This window comes from Labrus mixtus, chromosome 6, assembly GCF_963584025.1.
Source record: "Labrus mixtus chromosome 6, fLabMix1.1, whole genome shotgun sequence".
NCBI lineage: Eukaryota > Metazoa > Chordata > Actinopteri > Labriformes > Labridae > Labrus > Labrus mixtus.
In genome coordinates this window covers 25,293,235-25,307,816 of record NC_083617.1, presented here as the reverse complement: position 1 = coordinate 25,307,816, position 14,582 = coordinate 25,293,235, and the positions used below count along the sequence as shown (strand labels likewise).

General features: G+C 43.7%; 1 protein-coding gene across 2 annotated transcripts in view; it reads left to right on the top strand.

Annotated features, from left to right (window-relative positions):
- The window catches only part of ttc7a (tetratricopeptide repeat domain 7A), a 57,675-nt gene that overhangs the window by 33,473 nt on the left and 9,620 nt on the right, over positions 1 to 14,582 (top strand). Inside the window, exons 17-20 of one of the 2 annotated variants that reach the window (XM_061040699.1) lie at positions 3,716 to 3,832; positions 3,984 to 4,096; positions 4,325 to 4,459; positions 8,886 to 9,088. In XM_061040699.1, coding sequence (XP_060896682.1) covers positions 3,716 to 3,832; positions 3,984 to 4,096; positions 4,325 to 4,459; positions 8,886 to 9,088 — 568 coding nt within the window. The remainder of the gene's footprint in view (positions 1 to 3,715; positions 3,833 to 3,983; positions 4,097 to 4,324; positions 4,460 to 8,885; positions 9,089 to 14,582) is intronic. The other variant, XM_061040701.1, reaches the window with a different exon arrangement.

The following is a 14,582-nucleotide window of genomic DNA, read 5'->3' as shown; positions in this document are numbered from 1 at the left end:
GGGTAATGTTGGAGTGAAGTTTTGTGCAAGTGAGAAACACCATTAAATTATTCAAAAGGTTTTCACTTGCACTGCAGGCCAAAGAAATCAAAGTTATTTAGACACAAAATATATAAGAATAGAGCCCAGATTTAATCTCTACGACCTTTTCAGGTTGTTTCTGTCAAGTAGACCTCTTTTAGGTAGTGTTGTGGTACTCGAATCGGTATTGGTCTCGAGAGCACTCAAGGTCTCATCTCGGAATCGAAAGCATTTTGACTCGGTCTTGTCTCGGTCTAAGACTGGGCGGACTCCGGAATTTAAATCAAGACCGGTCAAGACCACAACTGATAGGCTTCTTTCACAAATCATCCCTGTGATTAGAAGGAAAACCCCTCTTCTAAAACAAAGAATAAACTTGACTTCATTTGTTTGGTCTCGGGTATCTCTTGGTCTCGGTTAATGTTCTCTTGACTACAACTCTACTTTAAGGAGTGAAAATTTAAAATAAATTTCTAAACATTTGCGTGCAGAACGATTATTTTATCCAGTTTTGTGTGAAACGTCTGCAGGAAGTTTCACTGACAGTTTTTTAACAGCGATGGATAAAGTGTCAGGCCGAAGTGTTTGGATATAAATTGTTAATGAAACCAGAATTTATATAAAACTCAAACGAGAGATGAAAGTAGCTGCTTCTGTTGCTTCACGTTGAACATCCTGGATACACAGGAAGAGACGTCAGCTGTGCATGCATGTTACACACACTGTCACATTTACAAGAGGATGGCTTAACACCATCACAATGCTTCTAAATGCTCTGCCACACTGGTAATGGGGAGCCTAGAGACACACACACACACACACACAGACAGACACACTCCTGTGGACCCGACAGGCTGCCGTATCTTTAACACCACGTCCCTCAGCAGCACTTGTCAGTTGCACGTCAGAAAATCTGACTCCCTTCCTCCCACACACTTTCAATTTTCTCTTTTCCAACATCCCTCCATCTTCTTCTCACACACACACACACACACACACCCTTCCCCCATGCGTCCACCGACCCGTGAGTCAGTAATGAGCTCTTTTTCAACGAGTTCTCTCCCCTGACACAAGCTCGTCTCACTCTGCTATTGATCTTCATCCTGATCCCCTTCATCCATCCTTTCATCCTTTCCTCCTATCCTTTCCTACCCTACAAACACACACACATACACACACGCACACACACACACACACTGACATTGAGCACAGAATAAGTAGAGGAACCTTCATGAACACGCGGAGCATCTCGCTCTCTCTCCTTCTTAGTCTTTACACTCATGGATGAGTGATGCCCATGACAGACTGCATCCTCTGAGAGCTCCTTCTGGCAATTACCACACACACACACACACACACACACACACATATAGACACAGGCAAACACACAAACTCATCAGAGACTCCCACATCACTTAACCAGTTGTCTTCAGCTAAAAGGGCCGAGCGGAAACACTCTGTGGCCTCCACTCATCAGCCACTTAACACACAACACACACACACACTGACACACACACACACACACACACACACACACACACACACACACACACACACAAACACACACATACAAGTCCACACCCATGCACACATTGAACACACACTCATTGAGCTTGTTGTTGATGATTATCTCTCTGTAACCATCGATCCTTGTGAGCCTCAGTTTGCAGCATCAGTGAGATGTTGACGTTCTGACAAACAGAAGAAGCTCTGAAACACCAATGACTAAAAAACTGAACTTTTATCTACATTTCCTTCAAAAAGCAGTAACGACAGTAACAGTTACAGCAACAAAGTGATCTGCAGATGCAAAATGAAATGAAAATAATAAAAGGCTCAACCAGGCAGCCAAAAAACTTTTTGGGTAAGACAAACTTGGCGTCCCCTTTTTCTTAATTGTTTAACAAAACAAGCTTTATTTTGCACAACCTGTCGTGCTCTTTTGAAGACATTCTTGGTTCGCTCTACCTTATCGACTGATGTTATTAAACACTGATTTTTATCTAAGGCTTAGACTTGATTGTCCCAAATGGGAACTTCTTCTTCCCAGCCCTGTACAGGTCTGACAGCAATCATCAAACAGTGACAGCACAGACAAATACAAAGGTTTACATTGCACAGTGAGGTCGAGGCCCTCTCAAAGCGAGCCTTCCTGCACCTCAGAGCTCTGTACCTTTGCCCAGAGGGTGGAGGAGTGATTTTGTGGTTGCAATGCGTGTGATGGCTGTACTGTTCCACGCTGTGAGGTTGGGTTTGGGGAGACCAAACATTTTTGCATCTGTGTTGTTAACATCGATATGAAACTTAAAGGGATACTTCACCCGTTGAAACATGAATCTGTATTGACATTGGGTCATATATGTAGTAGAATTGTGAAATACATTTTGAAGTTGGTGCCTTCTTGGCCGTGAAAAGGCAGAAAGTGTCTTTTTGGCTCATGTGGATGAGAGACCCCAAATCCCAGAATGCACAGCACCACAGGCCACTCCCACTAAGGTCCTCTAGTTCAGAATCAGAAATACTTTATTAATCCCAGAGGGAAATTCGATCAATACAGTTTTTCCAAAATATACAATATAGCAGTAGAAATATAAACATTAATAATACTATTATATAATAGTACTATAGTACTATAAAACTATTAATAATAGTAATAAAAACATCTACAGACATATTTACTTCAACACATAAGGCCGTTTCCTCAACTGATTCAGAGATTTCTTCCAGAATTGATCTTGGAAATTCCTGGCAGAAAAAAGACAAGACCGGCCTGTCTGCAGCAGCCGTCTCTCCGCTATATTTATATTTTCTCGCCATTATCAGCTTTCTCCACAGAGCCTGTTAGCATAACTTCCAAGCAATTTGGCGGACGTTAAGTTTCGATTCTGTGAGTTCCCACCCACTGATCTGTGATTGGTCTGTAGCTTCAGTGGTCTAAAATGTGAGGAACTAGTGTTGTAGTTTCACCCCGCTAACCGCAACAGCTTCCAGTGATGCAAAAATCGTAATTTTGCGTCACTGGAAGCTCCTTTTCAGACTTACAAATACAAAGATTTCCTACCAGGTTTTTAATGATAAAAAGCTTAATGCAAATGGGTGAAGTATCCCTTTAATGCAGCCACCTCGGCTTAATGAATCTCCAGCTGATACAAAGACAAAAAGGGGAAAAAATCTTCATATTTTTATGGCTGAAACTTTTTAATTATGTGCATAGTTAGGATTTTTATCCTGTGCAAAGTGAATACCTATTTTTTTATATAGGTTTATATCTTCTCAGGTGTTAATAACCGAGAATAGTTATAGCAAAGTAGAGAGCATACAGCAATCAAGTTTTAATCTAAGAAGGCAGCACTAATGTTTATCACTGCCCTCCATAAAAAAATGAAGAAGCAACACAAAAGACTTCACAGATCTGAGAAAGGAACAAAGAAGTGTAACACCCGCCTCCCTTCAGAAAGATCAGAATATATTATTATAACGTTGTGTGTAGACTGAGGCTACTCGACTTTTCAGGCTAAAATACTGTTTACAGTTTAATGCAGCACAAGATCAATCAACAATCATCAGTGTGTGTGTGTGTGTGTGTGTGTGTGTGTGTGTGTGTGTGTGTGTGTGTGTGTGTGTGTGTGTGTGTGTGTGTGTGTGTGTGTGTGTGTGTGTGTGTGTGTGTGTGTGTGTGTGTGTGTGTGTGCAGTCTGCTGTTCACTAAGGTGAAGCTGGAGGAGGTTCTGTTCGGCCCGGCTGCAGCCCTGCAGACCTGTGAGGAGATGCTGCAGAGCTGGCAGAGCCGCTACGATGTCAGCCGCTCCAGGTGAGAGAGGACGCAGGTGTGTGTGTGTGTGCGTGTGTGCGTGTGCATGGGTTATTGTGTGCATGCAAACAGTGATGTTTTTACTGCTGCATGATGGAGCTGGGAGGTATCAATCACCGATGTTGTGTGCGTGTGTGTGCGTGTATTGCAGTGAGACCGATGACAGCAGCAGTATACCGATGGCTGAGAGGGTGGAGGTCAGCGCCGGAGGCAGGAAACCCTCCATCTTCCTCACACTGCCGGACTTCCAGGACACCTCCACAGGTCAGATCTCTCTTTGCTTTCATTGGTTTTCATTATTATTACATGTCAGAGGGATGTCCTTAATATTTGGACTGAAACATGAAGCTGAATTTATTATTTAAAAGTCAAACACATTCTCCTTTTCTCTGCTGGTGAACGTCAGAGAGAGCGGTGTAGGTCAGTTTGTATCGCCAATCAATTAACCTTTAGTGGCGTTCGGTATTTCGCGTCCCTCCCTCGTCTCCACAGGTTCACAGAGCCCTTCATCAGTTGCGGCAACTCGTCTGGAGGCGGCGCTCTCTGAGGTGTCTGACCTCAGCTCCACCCCTCGACAAGGACCCACATACATCTGGACCACACTGGAACGGATCTGGCTTCAGGCTGGTAAGAAAGGATAACCAATCCAACCAAATTGTTTCATTTGTTACACTCACTGCAAAACCTGCAAGGGCTCAGAGGTTAAAGGTCAGGGACTGAATTAGCTGAGGTGACACCTAGCATACAGCTAGCAGCTCCCATCTGTCAAAGAGGCCACGCCCCCTAATTCTACTTTAAGCCTTAATATAATGTAAACAGGTGAGTTGTATAAACATTCAGCCCGTACAGTTGAAGAGAGAAATGAGATCTACAGACCCAAACTGTTTTAGTACCAGGATGTAAAGCTCTATGAGGACTGACTCACTGCAGGAGACAGACTCTAGTGGACACTGGAGGAACTGCAGTTTGGGTACATAAAGTTAAAGTTGTGTTCATTTATCACACCCAGAAGTTTCTGCTTGTTGTTGCTCATACCCCGATAGTTTGGCCTCAGTGGAGATGACCTCACCTCCTTAGACTAATCCAGATTAAAGTAGAATCAAATTTCAATATGTGATGATAACTTTTAAATAAAAATCTCCTCATCGCAGGCTGTGAAGCCTGACTGACCTGATTATGAGCTCAGCTGGATTTCAATCTCTGGGGAAAATTCACTGATGTAAGCACACATTTTTTAAGCAGTGCAGTCGCAGATATTCACTTCGGTGGTTCGCTGTTATATGAATGGCTGGAAATTCTGTGTCATAACATCGAAAGAAATGTTACACAACAGAACATTTTCAGCTAGAGATGATCCTTTTGCTAACTTGTCATGTGTGTGACACTACTTTAATGTGACTGCTGCAGCCGTTTTCTGTATTCTCAAACATTTTTGAACAATTTAAAATACTAAAAACCGTTTGCATAGCTTCTGTCGCTGCACGCCGTACCTGCATACATGTGGCCTCTGTGCTATTAAGGTCAGATGGTCAGTGATGCATGCAGTTATCAGCTCCAGCCTGCAGCCTCAGTCCGACAGAGGAAGCCACTCCTCACAAACAAGCTCGGGCCATCATCTCAGCAGCAGCAGTGTGCGAGGCATGAGAACAGGAATCCAAAGAGCAGAACAGTGATGCAACAAGCATACCAGAGTATGATGGGGGGGGGGGGGGGGGTCTGGTCCCCCGTGGCTTTACTGTAACTTGGAGGTTATTTTTTGCGTACCACCTTTGATCCCTGCTGAGAAAACAGGACACACTCACTGATTTGAATTAAACTCTGAGTGACTGGGGTGTGTCCTTCAACTCAGGGCACAGCAGAGATTTTTCCTTCCCAGCATTCCTCCTCTCATCGGTCACTTCCTCCGTCAGACTCACATCCTCGTTTGGCCTCAAAAATACACACAGAGCGAAGTCTTTGGAATGGGGATACTTAACTTTATTAACTGTATATAAGATGGAATTAAAACAAGTGTGGAAACTGTTCAATAAAACCAAGAAATCAAATGAATAGCAGACAAAACAGGCATTTGAAAGCAAGCACAAGAAACCGCTAAAACGTGAGTAATAACACCAAAAGTTAAGGAATCATTTAATTACATTTTCAATACTGCTTCAAAGGTCACTTATTATGTAAAATACACTTCACCATGTTTCTCTAACACTAATATGTGTCTCTAGTCTGTGAGAAAAGTCCATCCTCTCCGTCTTTGGCCTGCTCCACTTTTCAGAAAATGTGTGCTCAAACAGGCCGTTTGGAGATTTTCCCTTCATGACATCACAAAGGGCAGTAGCCCCTCCCCCAGGTGGGTGACACTCCCACAGCTAGGTGTTTGTTCTGCCCTCTGAGTCTGCCTTCTCACCGTAAACAATAGGACATGGAGCGAGAAAGCCTGAGACACCCAAGCCCTTCCAGAGAGGGGGCGTGGTCAGACACAGCTCATTTACATATTTAAAGGTACAGACACAGAAACAGCCTTTTCTGAGCAGGGCTGAAATAGAGGGGTTTATAGACATGATCAAATACAGGATCAGAGTGGATTTAGAACAAGACACTTCACAGACATGTTTTGAGGAGCTCTGAGACTTATTTAAACTGGTTGAAGAGGAGGAGAATATGTCACCTTTAAGGCGTGACATGGACTGTTAATCTCTCAAAGCTTTTGGGGGGTGTTTCAATAGTTTTGGTGTCCTATGACATCATCTGTAAACCTTCTATGTTCTTCTAGTCACAAGCCTGGCAGCAGAGCTCTGACTGAATCATAGTTTTAATGGTTGTTGTAGAAGATCATTTAAAAGTGGTACTGTTATCAACTTCTGAGCTTTAATGCAGGAAAAAGTTTTTCTGCATCTTACCTGGATCCAAGTAACTTTTTCATAAATGTAAGATAACCTGTGAGCGTATAAACGGAGGATCTGCATCAACGCAGTGAGCGGACAGTTTTATCTTAGAGCTCAGGTGAGCAGCAGGAAGCGTGCTTACATAACCAGACAGCGTTCACTGGATCATTTCCAACAAAGTGAAGTCATGAAAGGAGCCAGAAATGTATTTTTTCATCTCAGAGCGAGCACGATGCGCTCAGTGTTTCCCATCTGTGTATCCATGACACACAGGTAAACAAACACACGGGAAAGACACACACACATAGAAGGACACACACAGGGGCTGCTGAATATTGTAGACCTGGCGTTCACTTTTGAGAATGATTGACGGCTCCCTGCGTCGGAATCCCGTCCACATATTGGTGAACTCCAGCGTCAGGGGCGGGGCCTTCAGATCTGTGTCCCTGCTTCATTGGACAGCAGCTTGCTAGTAGGCGTAATTGTGTGTGTATATGTGTGTGTGTCTCTGGGCTTTGTCCTCAGCAGCACACAAAGGCAGCTTCACTTTGTGATGTCCATATTTAGGCAAGACTTTCAGGACTTCCCAGGCACTGCATCAACTCCCACACTCTCTTTCAAGCTGTGTGTGTGTGTGTGTGTGTGTGTGTGTGTGTGTGTGTGTGTGTGTGTGAGCTGCACAAGTTGCCTAAATTACGTTTAACTTAAAGCTCACAGATAAGTAATGTCTCACTCTCAGGCTCCTGTGACCCTGTGTCATCATATGTGGACATTATGATTTCGGGGTTGTGTCTCTCATTCTTCATTCTGTAGAATACTTCCTAAAAATATTTCTGGAGTGAAAATTAAAAGGTTTCCTGTCTAAAGTTTTGAATGTCATCTTCAGTGCATTGGTTTCAACGTGCTCACTGTTGGATGTGAGCAAGCGGCAACCTCCGAAATGAAGCCAATGCCGAAGTGCAGAAAAACTGCAGTTCCTCGAGTGTCCACTTGAGATTGGCTGCAAGACACCCGGAAGGAAAATAAAATAAGCAACTTTTTGTGAAGATTTTCCAAACTGCAACCTCCAGTGTTGAAAGACAAAGCCACTGTGGCAGTGCAAAATCCTGCAGTTCCTCGAGTGTCCACTAGAGGCTGGCTGCAGAAGCACAGGAAGTCACATACACACCCATTCTAAAAATCATGTTTTTACAGCAGAGATTAACATGTTTACAGCCTGGTTCAAAAAACCAAATAGGTCTGATTAGCTCATGTCTCGATCGACACACACTGTACGGGGTGAATGTTTTGATGACTCATCAGTTTTGATTTGATGAAGGATAAGAGTTATTCACAATAAGGCGTGTAGCTGACATGATTGACAGGCGACCGTGGTGTAACAGTTTGTCAGGAGTCTTAAAACCTGCCTCAGCTCCAGCTCTCAGCCTGTCGTTAAGTCGACTGAAAGTTAGACTGAGACAGTATTCTATGAATACGACCAGGGAGAAAAACAACCAGGGAGAAAAACAATAAATACGCTGATCAGTGTAATAAACAGATGGGAACCAAATGACTCCACATCAGTCTGAGAGACAAAAGTGGATGAACATGAAATTATTTTCGATTCTGCTGTTTTATTTGTGTTACGTAATAATAATAATAAAGTTTGTTAGTTCATATGCAAACCAACTTGTGTCACTAAACACAAGAAGAGGCTCAGCTAAGGACGTGGTTGTTTGAGGACTTCTTTATTTTTCATGCAGGAGCAGAAGAACTGCTAGATAACACAGCTGGAAGAACTGATTTTGTGAGAGCCAAGTCTTTAGTTTTGTTGCGTCAGCTGCAGTTTAGTTTTCAAAGAGCAATGTTCAGTGATCAGGGACTGATGGTGTTGCACCCTGATGGCTTGATTGTGTACAGTGCAGTAAAACTAATCTGAGGGAAGCTTTCATAAAAGTGCCTCATGTTCAAAGAGAACTCATTATTTGTTCTTATCAGCTTCCACTTATCCAAAACAGCTTGGAGAAAGTAAAAACAAAAACTCAAATCTGAGGAGGTTAATGTCTTTCCCTCCCTTCATCTTGTACCTCTTATCCTTCCTTTTACTCCCTCCTTCTACCTTCACCATCCATCCTACCTGCTCTTATCCCTTCCTTCCTCTCACCTTTCTCCCTTCCCTCCGCCTCCTCCTTCAGGTGAGTTGTTCATGGCTGACGGTCGTCTAAAGGAGGCCCAGTTCTGCATCGCCGAGGCCAGCGCGCTCTTCCCAAACTCTCACTCGGTGCTGCTGCAGCGGGGCCGCCTGGCCGAGCTGCGGGGCCAACTGGATGAAGCTAAAGGCCTGTACGACGAGGCGCTCGCCATCGACCCCACGGGAGAGAGCATCCTCGTACACATGGTGAGAGACACAGACGGAGTTACAGGCTGAAGAATTACATGACGATAACTCACAGAACATCCGAGGATCCAGTTACACATTTTAAACGCAACATGCACACACTCATGTTTTCACCCTAGCAAACACACACACACACACACACACACACACACACACACACACACACATCCATGCACATTATATATGCTTTACTTGAGTTCACTAAATTACATCACGCTGGACGTTACGCAAGAACTTGAAAATCGAATCAGACTCACACATGCAGTCATCCAACACACACACACACACACACACACACACACACACACACACACATTATTGAAATATTTATCTAAAATCTGCATAATTAAATCAGAGAAAGTTCTCTCTGTAACCTGAACACAAACTGTCCGTACGTTTACGCACACATAGTTAAACACGCACGTCATCCTGCAGGATCTGAGCGCGATCAAAATGTGTTTTTATTCACTCTCAGCCTTATTATGTAAAAAATCTGAAAACACTGAATTTCTACTCCCTGCACTCATAAAATATATATTTTTTTCAGAAAATAAAATGGAGTTAGACACCATTTCAACATATCAGAATAAAGCCTGTTAAGACTCCATAAATTAAATGAATCTTCTGTAAAAGAACCAAGAACTGCACTCATATCAGTGTTTTTTTACACCAATTAAACTCTGTCAGCTTTGTTCTCACAAAGACACAGTTTCTCACACTTTCACAGATACTTTAAAGGCAGAAAGTGTGACATGTTCCACATATATACATCATAAATCCAGTCTATCCTGTGTAAATGTGTCTGAGTCATGACTGTCGACAATGAGTGAGAAGCTCGAGTCCCGCTGGCTGTGTTGTTGTCAGAGCTGTGTTTACATGGACGTGACGGCCGGCTCCTCCCCTTGTGTATAAAAACTGTTTTAGTGAAGGACTAGAGAGAAGAAGAAGAACATACTCACTGATTATTTGGATGTTAGTAAGAGTTTTTAGATCATGGTCATTCTGTGTAACTTTATATGCAATGTGAAGCTACAAGCTAACTAAAGAGCGCTAACACTAGCATGCTAACACAACAATGCAGCTCGAGACAAGAACAATTTTGACCGCTGCTTGCACCCGACTCTTTTGTGGGAACACTAGGGGAAGGGGGTTGGAGGTGTGTCACTAGAGGAGAGCCACCCATCCACCCTTCTTTCCTTCCTTCCTTCTTTCCTTCCTTCCTTCGATCCTTGCTTCCTTCCTTCCTTCCTTCCTTCGATCCTTCGATCCTTCCTTCCTTCCTTCCATCCATCCATCCATCCAACCATCCTTCCTTCCTTCTTTTCATCCATCCATCCACCCATCCTTCCTTCATTCCTTCCTTCCTTCCTTCCTTCGATCCATCCAACCTTCCTTCCTTCCTTCCTTCCTTCCATCCATCCATCCATCCAACCATCCTTCCTTCCTTCCTTCCATCCATCCCTCCATTCATCCCTCCACTGTATTATCTCTGTTAGGTCTTATGTGTTCAACGTTATCAGTTGAATCTGTGAATATGAAAATCCCATTTGAATAAACGTATGAATAAATCCTCGATGTATCAATATGTGTGCCCTGAAGGGAGCAGCAATCCATAACAGGTGGAACATGTGCGTTCCTTCATCACAGCGTCCATGTTTAATCGATCACTAATCAATATCTTGTTAGGCTGAATCACGGTCTCTACAGTTGAACAGATCGCTCCTATGTTTACTTAATCAGCCTCAAATACTCGACAGAGTATCTGTTAGTGTTGAACCACTGAGGCAACAACAACGTTAGCACAGCATCTTTCCAACATCAAACAAGGAAGTGGACATATGACATAATTTTAAACGGCTCGTGTCACTTCTAAAACCTTTGTATCCTCGCAGCACGGGCCGGTTTCATCCTCTGAGCTGCACGGTAGATGTAGAAGTAGAAAGAGGGTCGTTGTTGGCGTCTCAGAAATAACTAAAACATCCGCAGTTAGCAGGATTGACTCAGACTGCGAGTGGTTGCCATGGTTGCTTCTTCTTCTTTCTGCTGTTTGGCGGATTTGCAAACCAACTATGTGCAAACTGCCACCTGCTGTATCGGAGTGTGTACATACACAGGTGTACTCGGGCATGGAACAATGTTACTAATGTGAACACAGACCAGGGGGGGAGGGGGGAGCGATCGTGCCTAATGTGAAATCGCCCTAAAATGAAAATCCTTGTTAACATGTTAGTCAGCTGAAATCGCAAGTTCAATTTCTCAAAGTCGGACTAACACACCTCGATGATGCGGTTGGTGGTCGATTTCCTCTTGCATATAAACACCTCATTCAAACACCTGGTGTCACTCAGCGTTCTGAGCATGCTCCACAGTTCGAGCACCGAAGAAAGCCGAGTAGAACACAAAACAAAGGTTTCAAAGGGGCGAGTGCTGGAGCGAAAACAACGATTTATTGGACACACGAGGAGACACAGTTTATGTTGTGTCACCTGAAGGAGTTAAACATGTTGAAGTACTATATGTTGTTTGGATTGTTTAGTATGTGACGTAGTAGGTCAACCAGAAGATGGTCAAATAGTTACTAGCTAAAGGTGGAAATAACGCCACCTACTGGACCGAAGTCAGACCTATTCTGTCGATAAATCGATTTTCCCCCGGTGCTTGTAATCGGGGACAAGGACAGTCATCCAATTGAATGGCCTAGCTCAATTAAACTGTGCATGTTAACATAGTGAGTGTTGGGATTGTGGTCATTGTAGTTCTTTTATCATGCTACAGCTCCGTCTTACTCGTGGATGTGTTCTTTTTTTGTGTGCAAACATCAAATGTCGAAACAACAGCTAAATTTTATTTAAAAAAAAAACAAAGGACAAAGCGCTGCTCAAGGACTCACACTCATTCTCCTGATCACTCGCCCACATTTCTTTTATCTGAGCCCATCCCCTTTCTCTATCTCTCTCTCTCTGCACTACAAAGATCCTCTCTCGCCCACTCTCCGGCTCACTCTCTCTCTCTCAGCCAGTCTTCAGGATGATCCACTGGATTAACCATCGCTGCTCTGACCTCTGAACTCTCTCTGTTGTCATGGTGAAGGGAGGGAGAGGGATATTCCTCAAATCCAAAACTCACAGATCCACACACACACAAACACACACGCACAGTCTGTGGTCTCCATAGCGACCATAGATGTGCTGTTTGACTTAACCATCAGCCACATGTGACCACATAAGGCTAATGCTTTTGCTCCTATTGTATGTGCGTGTGTTTTTGTGTGTGTGTGTGCGTGTGTGTGTTTGTGCGTGTGCCTGTGTGTGTGTGTGTGTCTCGATGTGTGTGCATGCCTCCGTGTGTGTGCGTGTGTAGTGCAGTCCCGTTGGGGTAGATGGAGGGACGCGTCTCTTCCATATTTGGCCTGTGGGAGAACTGATCCCAGGGGGTGAAAAGTTGAATGTTAGCCAGCTGGCGGTGTCCTACTCTGGGTCTCTTACAGGCCAGATGTGTTCTTCGGCGTGCGTGCGTGGATTTGGCACACTTTAACTTGGATTAAAACCCATAGTAAGAGTGGAGTGGGTGATTTAACACAAAATATGATCATAATAATATTTTCTATAATGACTTTTTTGATTATCCACATAAATTACGCAATGTTAAAAATGAGTCTTTAGGGGGCCGGTAGCCTAGTGGTTAGTGCACACGCCCAACATACGGAGGCTTAAGTCCTCAAGAGCAGGCGGCCCAGGTTTGAATCAAACCCCACCCCACTCTCTCTCTCTCTTTCTCTCCTCTCTCTCTCTCTCTCTCTCCCCCCGGTTTCTGATTCTGTCCACTGTCATGTCCACATGGTGCCCCATGGTTCAGTTTTTAAGTAAGCCTTCACGATATGAGAAAAAAACTTGGCGTGCAATAACCTTGTTCAATAATGCGATAATAACTTAGTTTGCATCATGTCCCTCCTGAATCTAAATAAACGCACAGTATGTAAACTTCACCACCAGGGGCCTCTCAATCAAAACAATGACAAGGCTAACGGGGAATCATGGGAGTGATTCTCTCTGCTACTCCACCCCCCACATCAACCCCCTGATGAAAACAAAATCCAAGTTGACCGTAGTCTAGACGAGCTGGTGAAACTGATCTGAGGAAGAGAATATGTTTACCGACGAGTGTACGAATGTATCCGAGTATAATCAACATGACGTTTTTATCACAACAGCTCATACAGCAACAGTACGGCAGCTTTCAGCAGCAGCTCACGGTTCCTTATGTAGCGGCCTTTGACGTAACATCTGGGGTTTCCATGGCAACGGTAAACATGTCATAAGACAAGGGACACTACAACTATCAAATTAAGTATTTAAGTACTCAACAAAAAACAACAACACAGGTTTAGTCCATTTTTAATTAATTTGATATTTTAGAGTAAAAACTCAACATATTGCATCTTTAAATCCAAAATTATTTTCTCTTCACTAATTTGGCATCAATAGAAGAAGTGTACTGAATCATCATAATCAATGTTAATTTTATTGAACCGCCTATTGAGCTGGGTTGAAGGCCCTGCTGTGTGCTCTTAAAGAAAATCTGTGCTCTGTAAAATGCTGTCGTAACGCAGGTTTGACATCAGACGAGCTAGTGGAGCGGTGTGCGATAGTTTCCTCCTTCATCATTGTGCTGCAGTCTAACTGGGACAGTGTGTGGGGACATTTTATCTGGAGCTCTGCCCATATTTCTGTCTTGCATCAGCCTGCCAGAACACAACCTACAGTTTCTGCTTCTCTGAGGCTCCGCTGGCTTCATGCATTTATTTTTACACTGTATCTGCTACGGACACTTTGTGTGCCGGTGGCCCATTTATTCTGCTCTGCTGCCTTGAGGGGAATTCTGACGATATTCTCGGTTGATATTCTTACACTCGAGCTATGATTCTGCAAAGGTACATACTGTACTTTCCTTGAGTGTCCTTAAGATCTTTTTTTGAGTTATTAGGGCGACAGATAAAAGATGTTCTCCTGCTGTGGCTGAACACTGAAAGTCTTCTGATTGAATGACAGCTTTAGGAAAAGACAGAAACGTGGATGCAGAAATGTTTTGTCTCATATAAGAAGGGCATGAAGAGAGAGAGCAGGAGGGGTAAGATAGTCCGGAGCATGCTGCAAAGGTTGAGCCCTGAACTAGTGTTGTAGTCGAGACCACACTAACGAGACCAAGACACACCCGAGACCAGAGTGCTGCAAGACCGAGACAGGACCAAGACATTTAGGGATCGAGACCAAGACCAAGGCAAGGCAGGACCAAGACCATAAGTATCAATGAAAAATCATCATCTTGTGTGCAGCAGCCGTGTCACTCATTTAGACCGTAACACTGGGAAGGTTGCCGCCGTAACCGGGGGTCAAAAGTCAAATTATGAATGAGTTGAAGTTATTCGCTCTCATAAAGGGAGGCGTTTTCCTTCTACTTACCGGAATGACGTAAAAATAGCCTCTCAGGTGGTTTT